Consider the following 17819-nt stretch of genomic DNA (forward strand, 5'->3'; position numbering starts at 1 on the left):
CCTGGGGGTGGCGCGAGAGACCGGGAGGGGCCGCCCGGGAAGGGGAGGCCCCGGCGGCTCGTCTTTGTCCCTGGCGGTGCCGGGAAGCCGCCGCAGTGGGTTTGGTTTCTTGAATCCGGAGTCCCGGGGACTGTCGCAGGGGAGGGGCGGAGGCCAGGTGGCTGCGGCCAGCCAGTCTGCGGGGTTTCACAGGCAGGGGGAGGGCGGCCCCTGAGGGAGGCCACCAGGATCCTGGAGAGGAAAGGAGGCCCGGCGGTGGGCAGGAGTGGAGGTCCGTGGCTCCTGCGGCCCGTCTGGAGAGGAGGAGGCCTGCTGGCAGCTGACTGGCTGGGGTGGCACCAGCAGAGAGGGACAGTCTGGCCCGGCTGGGCCCCGGGCGGTGTTTCAAGTCTTTCCAGGAGGAATCCCAGGCCAGAAGCTGGGCCCAGGAGACCCACAGGGTGGCAGGGGCTCCTGGGCCAACTTGAGCCGAGGGCCACTCTGCCTACTGTTAGAGCCAGACCCCAGGGTCACCTTGAGCCCTGCTCTCCAGTCGCCCCACCCCACGCCTCCCTAAAGGCTGCTGTCCCCCCCCTCCTTGAGTCTCTCCCTGTGAGGACCAGTGTGGGGCCTTGCAATGCCCTTCCCCTCACACCCCACCTCTGCTGCTTTCTCCAGACACAACACACTCCCAAAGGGCAGCCCCCTGCCCCCATTGTCACTCTCATTTTCTCTCCGGAAGTCGCCTTGCACAGGCACACTGGGGCTACAGGGAGAGGGCCTGCAGTGCACTGCCCAGGAGATACCCAGTTCAGCACGTGCAGGCGACCCTAGTCCCCACCCAGCCCTTCATGCCACCTCCAGGCACAGCCTCTTGCTCCTGCAGACCCTCCTTATTCCTGGACAGTGCAGATGTCCCCACCTGTGCACTGGGCCTCCTCCCAAGCCTCAGCTTGAAGTGTCCTGACTTCGCTCAAGGTGAGGTCACCCTGCTTTGTGCCCCAGGGACCTCTGCCCCAGGGCCTGTCCTCTCCACCTGTGATGGGAGTGGAGGATCCTGTGCTACAGGCTCTGTGACCCCTCTTCCTGTCCCCAGCCCTGTCCTCTCCCTAACTTTTCACCTGCTACCAAAATGCTGTGAGAGGCAGCTGAGACCCTACAGATCTCCAGTTGGTGGAGCATCCACCTCAGGCACAAGGCCCTGGGCTTAATCCCCAGCACCCCCCCCCCAAAAAAATAAAAAAGATCCCCCCCTGCCTCAAGGTCCACCCCAAAGCCTCGCCCAAGAGGTCTCCATCCAGCCAGGGTGACCCACTGGATGTGTACTTAACACAAGGATCATCAGCACCTTTCCCCCTGAGTTTGTGCTCTACCTGAGCCACTTCCCCAGCACCTTCCCCACCCCCCACAGGGTTTTTTTTTTTTTTGGTACCAGGGGTTGAACTCAGGGGCACTCAACCACTGAGCCACCTCCCCAGCTCTATTTTGTATTTTAGAGACAGGGCCTCACTGAGTTGCTTAGTGCCTCGCTTTTTGCTGAGGCTGGCTTTGAACTTGCCATCCTCCTGTCTCAGCCTCCAGAGCTGCTGGGCCTACAGACGTGCCCCACCACACCAGGCCTCCCGAGACAGGGTCTTGCTGTGTCATCCAGGCTGGCCTTGAACCTCTGAGTAGCTGGGATTATGGGCTCATGCCTCGACACCCAGACTTCACCTAGGTCCTGGGCCCAGGGGGTCCCTGCTGTTACTCCTGCCTGTGCTAGCTCAGCCCCAAGCAGGAAGGATGAGGGACCCCCCCCAGGTCCCAGCTCACAGGCAGGCTGTAGGGTGGGGAGGTGGCTTCATGTAACTGGCAGAAGACCCAAGACTTGTGGCTCAGGCCACTGCCTGGTGGAGGCCTGTGGGTGGCTCTTCTGTCTCCTGTGGCTTCTTGTCCTCAGGTCCCATTCCCCTGGTGGCAAAGAAATGAATGATGTCTGTCCCCAGACAGTGGGGCCTGGGCAGGCCACCTGAACTGGGCCTCCTCTGCCTGTCCCCAGTGGCAGTCACAATTCCAGAAGAGAACACACACAGCGAAGAGCAAAGCCAACTTTTTTTTTTTTTTTTTTTACTTATTTAAAAAGGCCTTCGCGGCAGGAATATAGTGTAAAAATCATTGGAAAAACTAAAAGGCATCGATACATATCCGAATATACACTTTGTACATAAATTACATTTCCTTTAGTCTTTCTGAGTGAGGTCCTGGGTCAGCTCTGAGGTCTAGTAATTAAGAGGTCCCGGGAGCTGCGTGTTGAGGCCGGCATAGTCCACCATGTACATTGGCCATTGCTAGAGAGAGGGGACAAATGTACCGGGTTAGGACTCCAGGTGACACAGAGAGGACACCAGACACTGAGCTCTGCTCCGTCAAGGGCTTCCTACGCCCGATTTATTTTGGGGCCATTGAAGCCCAGAGAGGGGATGTGACCTCTCCAAGGTCACACAGTTTAGCAGTAGCTGAGAAGGATGGGCTGGGGACCTGTGACTTCCCACCTGTGTCCCAGAGACTCCTTGTGTGGACAGTCAGGGGCATGGTGGCAGGGGGCTGAGGAAGCTCTCCTGTCCCTGGGCTGTGTGTGGAGGTGGGAATCCTCTATGAGCATCCGGACACTCAGGCAGGGACAAGGTCAAATTCTGGACTTTGGGGGCTCCAGTGAAGGGTTGGGGGAGACAGTGTGGTCATGGAACCAAGAGGTCCTAAGGTCATTTTCAAATGTGCTCAAATATCCCCCCATTAGGACTCAAGATTTATTTTTTTCCCCTGGAACTGGGGATTGAACCCAGGGTGCTCTACCCCTGAGCTGCATCCCAGCCCTTTTGATTTTGTTTTGAGGGTCTTGCCAAGTTGCAGAGGCTGGCCTCAAACTTGTGATCTTCCTGCCTCAGCCTCCTGAGTCTCTGGGACTACAGGCCTGCGCCACCATGCCTGGCTGGACTCAGGGTTGCTAAACCAGGTGTGTCCCTAATGGGATTTTCCCTTGGACAGGAGAGACGGATGCGCGTAACACAGTGGCACTGATGGAATTCTGGAGCTGGGCTCTCCATCCAGCATGGGTTGGTCCACCCTTGAATCCTGCTGTCTTCTTCTACACAGCGGGGTGACACCCCCACCTCGAGGAGCCCGCTGAGGCTCGGACAGACCCCGGGTCCTGTCTGGGAGCACCGGCAGGAGGGGCTATCTCATTGAGGGACAGGCCGAGGCAGCTGCACCGGGCGGCTGGAGGGCCTGCTCAGAGCCCAGAGCCTCCTCGAGGCCCCACCCCACCTCCTGGAGCAGGCAGCCCCGCCCGAGCGAGGGGCAGAGGCCAGAGAGAAGCTTGGCGGAGTCCAGGTCTGTGCAACTTTACCACGAGTGAGATCTGGTTGGTGGGGGCCACAGACTCCGGGTTGGAGGACGAGGAGGAGGAGGACGAGGAGGAGGAGACGGAGTTGCCTTCTGAGACCCGCTTTCTCTTGCGCTTGGGGACGTTGCTGTCTTTGGCTGGGGGGAGAAAGGCTGCTGAGGGGGGATGGTTCGGGGAAGGGGGCTTCTCTCAGCCTGGGAGCTCCCTGCAGGAGGCCGGGCTTTCAGGGTCAGGGTCAGCACTGCAGACATCAGCCCGCCTGGTGGTCAAGACTGTCCTCCTCTGCAGACCCACCCAGGGCCACTCATTCCCGCTCTGGCTCCGGCTCCCACCACCTGCCTGCCTGGCTCACCCTGCATTGGCGGCTTCCAGGTCGACCTCCCCAGAGGCTCAGTGCGGGCCTTGTTCCCCCTCCTGCTCCTCAGAATGCCCAGCTCCTTTCCTGGGGCCAGTACCCGTCCTGCCCGCAGCCTTGGGAGTGCGGTATGAATAGGTCTTGCAGGCAGCTGGGCCTGGTGGCACATGCCTAGAGTCACAGCTGTTCGGGAGGCTGAGGCAGGAGGATTTCTTGAGCCCAGGAGTTCAGGGCCAGTCTGCATCTTGCTGCAAGACCCATGAGATACTGCACAAAGCTCTCCCCCACCGCCTGTTTTTTTTTTTTTTTTCTGTGTGTGTGTATTTTTGGGGACTGAACCCAGGGCACTCTCTCCCACTGGGCCACATCCCATCTTTTTTATTTTTATTTTTTTTGGTACCAGGGATTGAATTCAGGGGCACTTGACCTCTGAGCCCTATCCCCAGCCCTTTTCTGTATTTTATTAGACAGGGTCTCACTGAGTTGCTTAGCGCCTTGCTAAGTTGTTGAGGCTGGCTTTGAACTCATGATCCTCTTGCCTCAGCTCCTGAGCAGCTGTGATCACAGGCGTGCGCCACGGTGCCTGGCTTGTGCACGGCTCTTGGCACAGTGTCTGGCACCCAGCCAATGCTCAGAGACTGGGAACAGGTCCTAATTGTGTGACTTCTGAGCTGAAAGCTCCTCTGCACAACAGGTGCACCCCAGTAGAAAGAAACTCTGGGGCACAGAAGCCTAATGTATCAACTGCTCTGAGCCAAAATGGGGGAAAACAGGATGGGGGAAAACACAAGGCTAGCACACAGTAGGACTCTAGGTATTTCGATGCTGCTGGGTAAGTGGATATGCACGTACGAGACTCACAGCAGAGCTTTGTACCTGTGTGCTACTGGAGTCTTTTATCTTCCTTTCTTTTATTGCCAGGCTAAGGATTGAGGCCGGCCTTGTGCTGTGGGACAGGACTGTACCCCTGAGCACGGTCCTGTGTGCTACAGAATTCTCGTTTTGGGCTTAACCGCGTGGGAACCTAAGGCTGCACAGGGGTTGGAACCCAGGTGCTCTTAATCACTGAGCCACGTCCTCAGTCTTTTTATGTTTTGAGACAGGGCCTGGCTGAACCACTGAGGACGGCTTTGAATTTGTGATCCTCCTGACTCGGCCTCCGGATACAGTCACTGGGATTACGGAGGTGGGAAAATCTCAGGTGCCACCGTGGGTCTCTCGGTGTAGTGGCACCGGTGGCCTAAAGATCCCTCCCCAGGCCACCACGCCCTCCTGTGGCACTGCCTCTGCCTGAGAGCAGCTCCCCTATCATGGCCTAGATACTGCCACCTGTGTCTGCTGGCAGACAACTAAGTTCTCTGGACTCTGGTCCCCCTGAGGCAGAAGGGTGGCCGCCTCAGCCTCCAACTCACCTGGCACCTTGGCATCGTTGCAGAGTTCTGCAAAAGGCCTGGAAAAGAAAGGGATGAGGTGGGGTCAGAAATGAGGCTCCTCCTCCTCCCTGAACATGAGCTACCGCCTTGGGACGAGATGTCTCTGCAGTCCTCACACTCGAGCTTGCTGGACTGTCATGTGCTGCCACAGGCCCAAGTGACCAGGGGCTGCAATCTCTAAAACCCTGAGCCAGCGGGAGCACTGGCGCACGCCTGTCATCCCAGAGGTCTTGGGAGGCTGAAGCAGGAGGATCCCAAGTTCAAGGCCAGCCTCAGCAACTTAGCAAGGCTGTGTCTCAAAATTATAAAAACAACAATAGAAAACAGCTGGCATGTAGCTCAGCAGCAGAGCACCCCAACATTCAATCCTCAGTACCACAAAAACACCAAAACCCAACATGCTCACCCGCAAAATGTACCACAGTGTTTGTTGCTCATGCTAGGAAAACTGTAGGTCTCTGTTTCCTTGTTCTAATCCTCAACTTGGCCACCTGTGCGTGCAGGTATTTATTTTTGGCCCTGGGTATCTACCCCTGAGCCACGCCCCCAGCCCCTTACATTTTTAATTTTGAGACAGGGTCTAACTAAGTTTCTTAGGCCTCGCTAAGTTGCTGAGGCTGGCCTTGAACTTGCGATCCTCCTGCCTCAGCCTCTGAGGTCACTGGCATTACAGGTGTGCGCCACCGCACCTGGTGGCATGTACTGCTTTTAAATCTGAAAACTGTCAAATAAATGATTTTTGGCTTCTGGCCTTTTGATCAGGGACCCCCAACCCTGGCGGGGCTGGTGTCCACGAGTCCCCTCTCCCGCGGCCCCTGGTGCCCGTCACTCACTGGAGCTGGTTGATGATGACCATGCGCACATGTTCCCGGGCCTTCAGGATCTTCTCCAGCCGGTGGATGTCATAGGTGTTGGGGTTCCGGAAAGGGATGTCATCGGGCAGGCCCGTGACCTCCACGGCGTCTGGGCTGTCCCGGATCAGCTTGTAAGGAACCAGCACCGGGCGGTTCAGCCCGAGGGCCTCCCCTGGAGGGTGAGGGGGACAGTGGTCCCTGGTCACACCTCTAGGGGGAAGGCTCAGCTGCCATCTCACCCCAGGAAGGTGTCACAGTCAATAAATCTGCGGGGCCAATGAGGGCAGCCCTGTACGGGTGGGCTGTAGGGGGGTCCCAGGGCTGGCCCGCAGACCCGTGCGGCCACAGGGGACACTGACCGTACTTCTCGTTGAAGAGCTCCTTCACCTGCTCCCGGAGGATCACCTTCTCCCCGAGCCTGTTGGCGTCGTCCTCATCTGCCGAGGAAGACAGGGGCTTGAGGGTCCCCACAGGCCTCTCCTTCGAGGGGCCCCTGGCCTGTGTCTCTGGGCTCCCCCCGCCCCATGCACCCCACACTTCCCAAGCAGCACCCTCAGGTCAGAGGAGGCACAGCCCAGGGTGACACCAGGGGTGTCACTAGTCACAGCCTCTCCAGGGGCAACAGAGACCCTTAGGAGGTGACATAGGAAGGGAATTGGGGTGACCGTCCCTACTGCAGGTCTGAGGTGGCCCCCAGGACTGTCAGGGTGGGTGGGGAGAGGCTGAAGGGCAACCCTGACCTGGAGTGGCCCACGGGGAGGTGCCCAATAGCCCAGCCTGGGCCAGCGCCTGGTGACACCTGCGAACGTCCTGGAGATGGGCATGGGCACCCCGGCCATCTTGCCCAGGCCTGAGTGGGAGCCGCCTCTGGGGTCTCCACAAGGTCCTTGCGCAGCCCCTCCTGGCTGCCTGGACGTGCCCTTCCTGTGCTCCTTGTCCTAGAGGAGTCCCTGGTGTTGGGCCAGGGTCCTGGCCATGGGGACAGAGGGACAGGCGGGCCTCTGCAGGGAGACAACTCCTGCTCTGACCTTGGGGACCCAGTTCTGTTGAGGAGCTGACCCAGGCTGTGGGTCCCAGGCAGGGCTCCACTTGCCTGTCAGACCCGCGTGGGGGCCTGGTCTGTCCACACGCACTCCCCCTTGGGGGGCTTCCCGCATGGCGCTGGGCATCGGCTTGGCCTGACCCCCCTTCCCAGAGTCCCCTCAGTGGCTGCTGAGTCCCCAACACCTATTATAAGTGTCAGTTGTCCCAGACAACCCCTCCCCATGTCCCCACCTCAGAGGACTATGTCCTCCTCAGATGCACCAAGACCCCTGGCTCAGCACCCCAGGCCCCCCTCCCAATGGCCTTCAGGACCCTGATATGGTAAGAACCAGCTGACCCTCCCCCAGACCCAGGCAGGGACCAGAGGGGCTCTGGGTGAAGGGCCTGTAGCAGAGCCTTTCCTCCCGTCCCCTGCCACCGAGGATCCCCGGGGTGGCAGACACGGCAGCACCCACACAGGACAGGGAAAGATGGCCGGGACTGCAAACCAATGTGTGCCAAGGTGGTCACGGGCACCTTCATCACAGCCGAGGAAATGGGCTCAGTGATGTGGACTGGCCCAAGGTCACCCAGCTACAAAGTGACAGTGCCAGTCCATCTGCCTGACCTCGGTCCTGGTCTTTCCACTCCCTCACAATCCTTGGGTCCCAGGAGTCTTCTTCCCCATGGAGAGGCGTGGTCTGTGGGGGTGTCCTGTGATCCCTGCCCACCACCCACAGCTTGACCTCGAAAGGAATTGGGTGGGACCCCTAATTCAGGGCCCTCTGAGGTCACCAAGCAAGGACAGGGGTGGCTGCCTTGTGCACACAGGGTGCAGCAGACCTGACCTGGCCCTGTGGCCCGAGGGCAGTGTGGACAGAGAGGTTGAGATGGAGACCTGAGCCGCACTGTCCTGGGCTGGACACCCAGCTGTGGAGGGCCAGGACTCAGTCAGAGCTGGCCCATGTCATTCCCCAGGGATGTTTCTAGAGCTTCATTCAAGCTGGACAGGGTGCTGTCCCTGGGGACCTAGCAGGGGACGTGATGTGAGGTGACCCCAAAGCTCCTGTGGGAGACAGTGCAAGAAAGTTCAGAGGTGAGCCACTGGGTGGTGACATCCTTGGCCCCTCAGTGTGTCAAGCCTGTGGGGGATTAGCTGGTGGTGACTGCAGACGGGGGTGTGGCCGGAGGAGCCCTGTCCCTCTGCTTCCTGATGCCACGTTCCCAGCTGCTCCCCTCTGCCACCCTCTTCTGCCACAATGTTCCTTCTGACCTCGAGGCCAGTGCGCTGGGGCCAGTCCTGTGTGTGGATGGAGTATTCTGCCCAGCACCAGTGAATCTGATTGTACCTACTTGGAAGATATTTCAGTACCGTACATTCCCCTGCTTGTTCCCAAAGTGCTCAGAAATAAAGCTTTTTCTTTGCTCTTTAGCTTAGGGCAACTTCAACATCGGGCACCGTGAGCCCCGAGTGAACTTTTCCTCCTCCAAAATTGTCCTCGTCAGGCCTTTTGGTCCCGGTGATGGAAAAGCTGACCCCAATTGCCCAGCACCCAGCCCTGCCCTTGCGTACTGTGGGACACCTAGTTGCCTTAGGAGATGGCAGTCAAGTCTGCCAACTGCCACTCGGTGGCCGACAGGAGCAGGTGGCAGGGGCCTGACCCAGCTGGGGGCCAGAGATGGGTCCCCAGAGGTGACAGCCACCAGGGACCCGAGGAACTGGGCTGCAGCCTCACCGCACGCTGAGACTCCTCACTGGGACTGTGGAAGCGGGTGTGAGGGACAAGAGACACCAGGAGCCCCGGGGTCCCGTGGGTGCTTGGCTCAAGATTCCCCAGAGGGAACCTCCTCTGCTCCCTGGGGGGGCCTGGCCCTGGGCTGGGCTGAGCGCTCGCTTAGCACGCAGGGGCCCCCGCTGGCCGTGAACCTGGGAGCCTCCTGTCTCAGCCTCCCAAGGTGCTGGGATCACAGGCGGAGCCACTGAGCCCAGCAAGATTTCTCTTAAGGGGTGAGTTTTGGAGTGAAATGGGGCAGGGAAGGCTGGAGGCGGGGAGGAGACCCTGCCCTCTGGGAACTTGAGGCCACTCCTTGGGCAGTGCGGGCAAAGGAGGGAGCAGCTCTGGGAGGAACCCTGACCACAGATGGGCGCCCTCTCCAGCCCCGGGACCCGCCCTCCCTGCTGAACAGGGGGGAGGGCAACTTGGGGAAGGGAGGTGCCCAGCAGCGTGGCCTTTCCTGACGTGAACTGTGGCCACTGCCTATGACGGAGGTGGTTTGCCCCCACGCCCTGGTCAGCCCACAAGAGGAGCCAAGATCCCTGCAGATCCAGATGGCCCAGCCAGTGGGTTGTGCGGCCGAGAGTGGCCCTTCCCCACAATCAAGCCCTCGCACACCCACTGTCTGGAATATGGCCATTACCAGGGAGCCCGGGGCTGTTGTGGGCAGCAGTAGCCAGGACTTGGGCAGGCTGTGCCTCTGGGTCTGCTCACGGGCAAGACAAACATCAGGGAACCCAGGACCTGCTGCGGATGCCGCAGGGTGGCCACAGCCCAAGGGCTTCAGAGACTCTGCCTGCCCAGGTTCAAATCCTGCCTCTGTCCTCAGCTGTGACCCTGGGCAAGTCCCTCTCGCAGTCCTGTCTGTAGCAGTGACAGCAGCAGGGCCCACGAGCAGGCACAGAAATGCCCAGCCGGTAGGTCAGGGCAGCAGTGGCCGCTAGTCCAGGCACATCAGCAGGCCTAGGTCAAGGGGGGGGCCTGCCTGAAGGGGGTCTTCAGGGCCAGCGATGAGGAGGGTCCCTGGCCCAGGAGAGACAGCAAGACGACCCTGAGTCTAACCCTAATGCTGAGTGGGACTTGGAAGGTCACTCAACCTCTCTGGGCCTCAGTGTCCACATCTTCCAGGGGGAATCCTGGCCCGTTGCAGGATCTAATATCACACGCAGAAGAGCACTACGAAAGTTTCAGATCCCTGCCACCAGTCAGGATGTCCCTGCTGTCCTTAGCTCCAGGCTTCAATCCTTCTATAGTCCCAGGAAGCTAAATTTCACAAATGAAAACTTTCTAGGCCTCTGAAGTTCGCTCTCAAGCTCCCTGGATAGACTGTCTGGATAGACGTCAAGATGCACCGCGTGCCCCCTGCTCACCACGCACCCCCTGCTCACCGTGCACTGGGGGGGAGGGGTTCTCAGACCTGCTCCTGAGAGCCTTCCACCAAGTCCCTTGAAACTGTCCCTTCTCTGGGTCCCCAGGGCTCTTCTCAATCTCTCAGGGCCCAGACACACCAGAGCTATCAAGCCCCCAAATCCAAGACTGTAATGGGGGGCTGCCGGGTGGCACTCATGTTGCCCTTTCACAGAGCACTTAAAGGTCTGTGGGGGGCCGGCGCAGAGCCAGGACAGGCAGGAGCGGGTCCTGGTACCCCCCATGCTCACACACAGCCCACGGTCTCCCAGGGGCCTTCCTGCCTGGGGCTGGGGTGCCAACGAGATGAGGCACCAGAGGGTGGCTCAGCCCTGGGCCCCACCTCTCCTTGGGTGGGGCTCAGGACGATCGGAGGCCACATGTGAGACACCTGGCCCCCCGTCCTGGTCGCCTGATGGTGCCCACCGCCAAACAGCAACCCCAGGGAAGCTGTGGGCACCGTGTCACCTGGCCTGCAGCCTCTGCCCACAGGAGTGAGGCCAGCCAGCCCGGGAGGACTAGGGTCTGCTCTGGTTTTCTGAGCTGTTCCTTCCTGTGTGGTGGGGACAGGAGAGGGCACAGATCCCAGGACAGGGGCTGCCACACACTGGGCAGAGCCCCGGGCACTTGGGATGTGGCTCACGACCACCCGCTGGGCCTCGCTGTCCTTTGGACACCAGGGGATCTGCCAGTTCTGACTCCACAGTGGGTGGTGCAGGCAGGATCAGGAGCACCACCAGGGGGCGCTGCTGTCCCCAGCCCTTGGGGAGTCCAGGGCCTGAAGACCCCATTATGGTCCCCATGCCCAAGTGACCTGTGATGTTTGCAAATCAGGGTTACACAACATGCCTTCAGACTCCTGACCACCCATAAGGACAGGCCACCCGCCCCACCGGACAGATGGTGACAGGCGTGCACCACGGGCCCAGCTTATTCAGCCTCAGAGAACCTTCTACATGAGAGGCCTCTGCTAAGTCCAAAGGGAACTTTGGGGTGTGGTGTCCAGCTGGGAGACGGGTCAGCAGACTGACACTCACCCTCCAGCAGGACACAGGCACTGAGGTGGAGCCTGGGCAGGCCTCGGGGGGTGACGCGTGAGGTCTCGGGCTCGGGTGGACTGGAAGCCAGCATCGCGGCTGTTCTGCTGGGACCCGGGGCCCAGGGAGCAGGTGTGTGCACAGGGTGGCCGTCTGGGTGTGCGCTGGCGAGCCCCACGTGGGGAGAGAGTGACGGGTGGCCCTGCTTGGGCTGAGGGTCTCTGTGCACACGCACACAGCCAGCCTGTGCCAGGACTCTGCACACCTCCTTCCTCCCTGCGCCTCTCCTGGGTCCCTGCTCCTGCTCTCACTGGTCACTCCAGAGACCTCAGCGGGCAGAGTTTGGAGGCAGCTACTTCTAAGATGGAGGCCAGAAGGAGGAGGCCTCTAAAGCTGGACAAGGAAAGGACATAGACCACCCCCCGCCCCCATCCACCAGGAGGAGGCAGCCCAGCCTGACTTCAGCCTCCTGAGACTCGCGCTGGACTTCTGGCCTCTGAACCTGAAGGTAGCACACTGATGTCTTAAACCACTAAGTCCAGTCAGCCACAATGGGCCACTTTCACAGAGAATCGTCCCGAAGGTCCAGCCTACAGCCCAGCCTCCCTGCGCCCACCGCCTGCCAAACAGCTCTCGGCGCATCCACCCGGCTCGGCGTCCCCTTGCTGAAGTCCACTGAGGGCCCTGACGTTTAGGGGGCAAAGCTCACCCCCTCCCGAACAGGGCCCTGCTGAGGGACCAGTTTCCCACTCTCCTCCCTGCGGCGGGGTCTCCCTATGTGCCTAGGCCAGCCCCGACGCCCGGCTCAAGCCCCCCTCCTGCCTCAGCCTCCTGAAGAACTGGGCCGGAAGGCGAGGAGCCCCACCCTGGCCAAGGCGTCCACATGTTGTCTGCCCAATTCCTTCTGGCCTTCCCTGTCCTGTCCCAGTCCCCGCAGAAAGGTCACGGAAAACTCAGCTTCAGGGGCCAATAATGGGGACTTGGGGTGCCCTGACTTCACGGGGCACAGAGGGTATCTCTGTCCCTCTCCACCTTGTGTGGCAGCGGTAGCCCTAGGCAAGGGGACTGCGTCTTCTATCACCAAGGAGCTGCACCCACTGACCTGTAGGACACTAACCAGCCTTACATACTCCGTCACGGTTTAGAGGTGCGGTGGCCTAGAAGCCCCCGTGGGACAGTGGAGAGTCCTAACTGGGTGGTGACTGGAGCAGGTGGGGTATGGCTGGAGGTGGCCCCTGGGGGTGGCCTTGCCCTGCCTCACCTCACCCTGGGCCCAGACAACGGACCTGGCGGTACATGGACGGAGACCTCTCAAGCCCTGAGCCCCCACCCAAAACGTCCTTTCCTCTAATTGTTCTTGTTGTGTCTTTCAGTTACAGTGTGAAAAAGCCGACTGGGACATTCCTGGGTGACCTTACTGTCCCAGGGCTTTAAACACCAGGTCGGAGCTCGGGAATCACTAATTACACCTCGGGCTGTGGCTGCTCCCCTGGACCCCAGTCTGCCCTGAGAGCCGAAGGCCCAGACAGGGTCCCACCCACCCAAGGCCTGGCACCTCCTCTGGCTCAGTCAACAGCACCTCCTGCGGCCAGAAGCGCGCTGGCCCCGGCCGCCCCCACAGCCTGCATCAGCAAATTCTTTGGGCTTTAGCTACAAAAGACACCCAGAGTCGGGGACCGCCTGACAGCCTGGGCCTTCTCAGCCTCCCGCCATCCCAGCCCTGCCTGTCCTGGGCCTGGCAGCCAGGGAGCTCCTCTCAACCCTGAGTGGGGGAGCCTGCCCCCCTGCCCAGAGCTGCACTGGCCCTTCCTCGGCTCACGCGCCATCTTCCCTCCAGCTCCTGCCTCCCCTCTGGCAATTTCCCCTGCTCTTTCTTAACACTCGGCAGGTGACCCCCGGGCCTTTGCAGAGGAGCCCTCTCCACCTGCAATGCTTTTCCCTGCTCCCTGGTCAGCGCTGCCTCCTTCAGGCCTCTACTCTGGGGCCACTCCTGGGCCACCACCTGCCTAGGCCTGGGGTTCGGCGCCGTGTAGAGCACATGTATGAGGCCCCGGGTTCGACCCAGTGCTGCGGGGAGACAGAGCGCCTCAAGCCCCGCCCTCATCCAAGCATGTCCACAGCACTTCCGGCTTTCCAGAGTGTCCCTTTATGTCCCCATCAGGAGGTGAGCCCCGTGACGCAGATTTTTACTTTTCTTTCTTTCTTTTTTTCTTTTCTTTTTTTTTTTTTTTTTAAATCATTGTTGATCAAGAGGCCAGCCCGGGACACCAGGACCTGGCCCAGTGTCTCCGTCGCTCACAGTGTGACTGTGCCTGTGCTGGCCCCCTGCTGGCCCCACTGGCCAGTCCCCATGACACTTATAGATATTGGGCTGTGTCCCCATCCCTACCTCCCGTTCTGCCACCTGAGTGTCCCCCACCCCACCCCATGGGCTGGAAAGACCCAAGCCATCCAGCAAAACCCAGGCGGAGCCTGGCTTCCCGCCCAGCCCTCTGCCTCTGTGACTCAAAGACACGTCCACCATTTGACAAGACCTGCACAGGCCAGGTGCCTGGTGACCGCCCTGCCACGCGCTGACCTCAGTACAGCCCAGCCCAGATGGAAGGACCAGGCTGTTCCGGTGGCCTGGGTGGCCTCATCCAGGGCTTTCTGGAGCCCCCTCCCCACACTGCTCCCTCCGGGGGCCTGGACCACCCTCACTGCCTGTCCAGGGCGCCTGTCCAGGGCAGGATGGGGCTGGCACGGCACTAGCTGAGCACCCTCCCCCGCGTCCCCAGGATCCAACCACAGCGCCCACTCTATGCAGGGCAGGGCGTGTCTGCCCACAGAGGCCTCTCAGCCCTGCCCGCAGATGCCAGCTTTCCCTGGGAAGGCAGAAGGGGATCATTACCGGGGCCTAATTAACAAAGCACAGCAGAGATAATTAAGTAGAGAAACACGGCTGGCGCTGGAGCCGGGTATCTTTAGAAACCCGAGGAAGGACGGTTTTATTTTGAGCTCTCAAGATGACAGAGTTGCAAGGGTGGAGAGGGGTGGGGACGGCGGGGAAGGGAGGCAGGCCCTGAGGGGTGAGTGCCCCAGTGACTAGGGACATGGAAAGGACTCGGGTTTCGAACAACAGGAGAGAGGTGGGAGGAATCACAGAGGGTGCTCCTGTTCCAGGAGACCCTGAGGAAATGGAGGCCCAGTGGAATTAACTTATCCAAGATCAGAGACAGTAAGTTAACTATCCAAGATCATAGCTAGTAAGTTAACTTATCCATACTCACAGGCAGTAAGTCAACTTATCCAAGATCATACAGGCCAGAAATGGCAGAAAAAAGTCCTGAGGGGGCAAAAGTGACCTGTTCCTGCTGCTGACACTGTCCAACCCCTCTCTCTGCACCCCTAGTGCCTTTCCCATCAGGGCACCCTGGCCCAGCTCCTGCGGATGACAGGAGACCCACAGAGAGAGGCCTAGCAGCATCTCTGGGGCCCTGTCCACCTGGGTCCCAGGACCACAGCCCTCGCTGCGCAGAGTCAAGTGTCCATCTTCCCAGCAGCTCCTGACCTGACATTGCCTTCAACTGAAACTAAGTAGGACGTTCCGAGTGGACCACAGGGACAACCTCAATCAAGCTGGGGCCCGCGGGCTGCTCAGGTTTGGGGGGCTGCGGGGACGTCAGCGCAAGAGCTTGCCAAGGCCGGGTCTGCAGGGTCCAGTCCACGCTGCAAAGCCGGGCCTTCCAGGCCCTCCACGCTCAGCCTGGCCGCCTCTCGCCTCCCACCTGCTGAGCGCCACTGCCCCTGCCCCTCTGGCCATGAAGGGAGCCCAGGGAGGCCCTGGGGTGGGCACGGGGTTCCCGCAGTGTCCCCCACTGTCTGACGAGGTCGCAGAGGCTCAGGCAGGCAAACTGACTTGCCGGAGTCACACAGCAAGTCGGCAGCTCTGCTCTGCCTCTGAGGTCCCCGTGTGCTGGGAGGGGCTTCCTGAGACTGTCACTCAGGCTAGCAGGTTCCCAAACAGGGGAGGAGCGGCCTGCCACTGCAGGGGGAGTGGGTCCCACCCTAGCCCTTCCCCCAGACTGGCCCGAGAAGAGCCACCATGGGTAGGGACCTCAGGCTCAGACACAGGCAGGAAGAGCCCTTCTGTCCCCACCTGCAGGGAGCCCTGCCGGAAATGGCCTCCCTAGTGAGTGCCTGCCCCAGCTTGGCTTAAATGCCTTGAGCGACAGGGAGCTCACTATCTTTCATGGCTTTTAAAAAAGTTTTTTTTTTTTTTTTTTTTAATTAAAAAAGAATTGTTTTTGATACAGGGTGCTCTACTGCTGAGCCACATCCCAGACCTCTCTGCATCTTCTTTAGCTGAGCTGCTGAGGCTGGCTTTGACCTCCCAGTCCTCCTGCCTTGGCCTCCCCAGCCGCAAGGATCACAGATGAGCGCCCCCTGCGTCTGGCTACCCCCATGTTCTTGGCTCGGTTCTCCTGACCCACAAACTCTGTGGCTGGCTCTGCTCTGCTCCTGCACTGGCTCTGTTCCTCAGGGTGGCCACTGCCCCCACCCCAAGGCCACCCTGCTTGCGTCAACCACCACTCGGACCCCACCAGCTGCACCCATGTCCCCAGGTGTCTCCCAGGCCTGCAGACCCTGCCTTGGGGACCAGTACCACCTTCACCCTTCTGGAAGTTTCCACCTTCCTCACGTCTGGCTTCCCCTCACCAGAGACCTGCTGCTCGCTGCCGCTGCCCACCACCCTCCCTTGGCTCCAGTGCCCAGCTCTTCCTTCTCTAGCCTACCCCGGGCGGGCAGTGGAACTGTGTCACCATGGTAACCGCAAGACCATGAAAACCTCCTGATGTCATGTGGGTGGCTGAAAAAACCCTCAATGCCACAAAATCAAGCCTGTTGTCAGCCTGGCCGGCCTGGCCTTCCCGTCAAGGCCCGTGTGATTCTGGCCGCAGCTCTGCTAACTCCGCCCCCTGCTGCCCCAGGTCCCCAGCGCCCAGGCACAGGCCATGGAGACTCTGCCTCGCTGGGGCTTGGTTTGCTCAGCTACAGATGGGACCCTTGACAGCACCTCCCTCCCTCCCAGGGCAGCTGGAGTCTGGGGGAGACGGGCAGCCCCAGGCCTGGCACCCAGGCACCCGGCAAGTGTGGGGCAGCCAGGGAGGGAGCTCTCCCTGCCAGGATGTGGGCGGCTGGCCCTGGGAGGTGACAGCCCAGACCTTCCCTGGCCCCAGTGCAGGGGAGACGGCTGGTCTCTGCAGCAGGCGGCCTAACCTGGCAGGTGGCCTCACCCTCGTGTAGAGACCAACCTGCTTCTGCCCCTTCTGGGGACTTCAGCTGCAGACAGACAGGCCTGGGTGGCCCGGACCCCTCCTCGACTCTTGGTGACCAGCAGTCAAACTTCCCAGGCCCTTTGCTTCTTTCTAGCCCTCTGTCCACGGTCTGGTGACCCTTCCTGGGAGAGATGGCAGGCCCCTGCCCCCGCCCCTAGTGGGCGGCTCCTCCTGCCACCCCCAGCCTCCCCACTATCCCTAGTCGCCATCGCTCCCTCCCGCCCTGGCTAAAGGCCCTCTGCAGCTCGGTGGCTCCTCTCCCACCCCCACCCGCAGGACACTGCCGCACAGTGACCCAGGCCTCCCCTACCTGTGAGCTGCCCCCCGTGGTCCCAGGCATCATGGCCTCCCCGGTGGCAGCATCCCCTTGGGCTTCAGGCCTAGGAGGTCCCCTCTCTCCACACCCAGGCGCTGGAGGTCCCAGGGCGCAGGCTTGGACTGTGGCTCACACACCCCACGTTCAACCAGGTTCATGAGCCAAGTTCACTAGCTATGATGGCTGCCAGCCATGTGTCTCGGGCGGACGGTCCCTGGTTTGCAGGCCTCGCTGCCTGCCACTCAGATCTGCTCCTCGTTGTCCCCACCACATGGGGACTCTGTTCCTCTAGTGCTCAGGATGTCTTTCTTCAGCACTGGGGACTGAACCCAGGGTGCTCTATCACTGAGCCACACCCACCCTTTTTATTTTTTTATTTAGAGGCAGGGTCTCACTCAGGTGCTGAGGGCCTCTCTAAGTTGCTGGGGCTTTGAACTCAGGATCCTCCTGCCTCAGCCTCCTGAGCTGCCGGGATTACAGGGCCACTGCACCTGGCTCCTGAGCCATTCTTAATAGTGTCCTTCTACCACCCAAGGGGAAGTCCCCGCTCCCCACACCTCACCCTAGCACCCTGCCCAAGCACACCCCTGGCCCCCTGGCTCCACCCTCCCGCCCTGCCCTGGACCTTCAGAGGGCTCAATGGGCACAGAGGGACCTAGAGGCCAGATGAGGGGCTGTCGGGAGCCCTCTCCCTGGCTGCTCCCCAAAGCCTGCTGGTCACTCCAAGGGGCTCCTCTGAACAACCTGCCGTCCACACTCCCGGTGCCTTCCCACGGGAATGCAGGACAGAGGCTATAGGGTGCACGGGGTGAGGGCTCTCAGGCTTCCTCTGCCCCATAGAACAGGGCCAAGGGCTGAACCTGCCACCGGGGCGAGCATGACCCTTCCTTTCCTGTTGCCAAACCCACTGAAAAATGGGCACAGCCCAGGGCAGCCCAGC

At 60.6% G+C, this 17819-nt stretch overlaps 1 protein-coding gene across 4 annotated transcripts in view; it reads right to left on the bottom strand.

The window, feature by feature from the left end:
* Window positions 1-2113: 2113 nt before the first annotated feature.
* Gtf2ird1 (GTF2I repeat domain containing 1) overlaps window positions 2114-17819 on the bottom strand; it is an 83061-nt gene continuing 67355 nt past the window's right edge. For all 4 annotated transcript variants that reach the window (XM_026396933.2, XM_026396931.2, XM_026396932.2 and 1 more), the window contains 5 exons: window positions 6363-6440; window positions 5983-6175; window positions 5129-5166; window positions 3365-3498; window positions 2114-2306 (listed from right to left, as the gene is read on the bottom strand). In XM_026396933.2, the coding sequence (XP_026252718.2) occupies window positions 2238-2306; window positions 3365-3498; window positions 5129-5166; window positions 5983-6175; window positions 6363-6440 (512 nt within the window). In that variant the 3' untranslated portion in view covers window positions 2114-2237. The remainder of the gene's footprint in view (window positions 2307-3364; window positions 3499-5128; window positions 5167-5982; window positions 6176-6362; window positions 6441-17819) is intronic.

The sequence above is a fragment of the Urocitellus parryii genome, chromosome 9 (assembly GCF_045843805.1).
Source record: "Urocitellus parryii isolate mUroPar1 chromosome 9, mUroPar1.hap1, whole genome shotgun sequence".
In the NCBI taxonomy this organism is placed as follows: domain Eukaryota; kingdom Metazoa; phylum Chordata; class Mammalia; order Rodentia; family Sciuridae; genus Urocitellus; species Urocitellus parryii.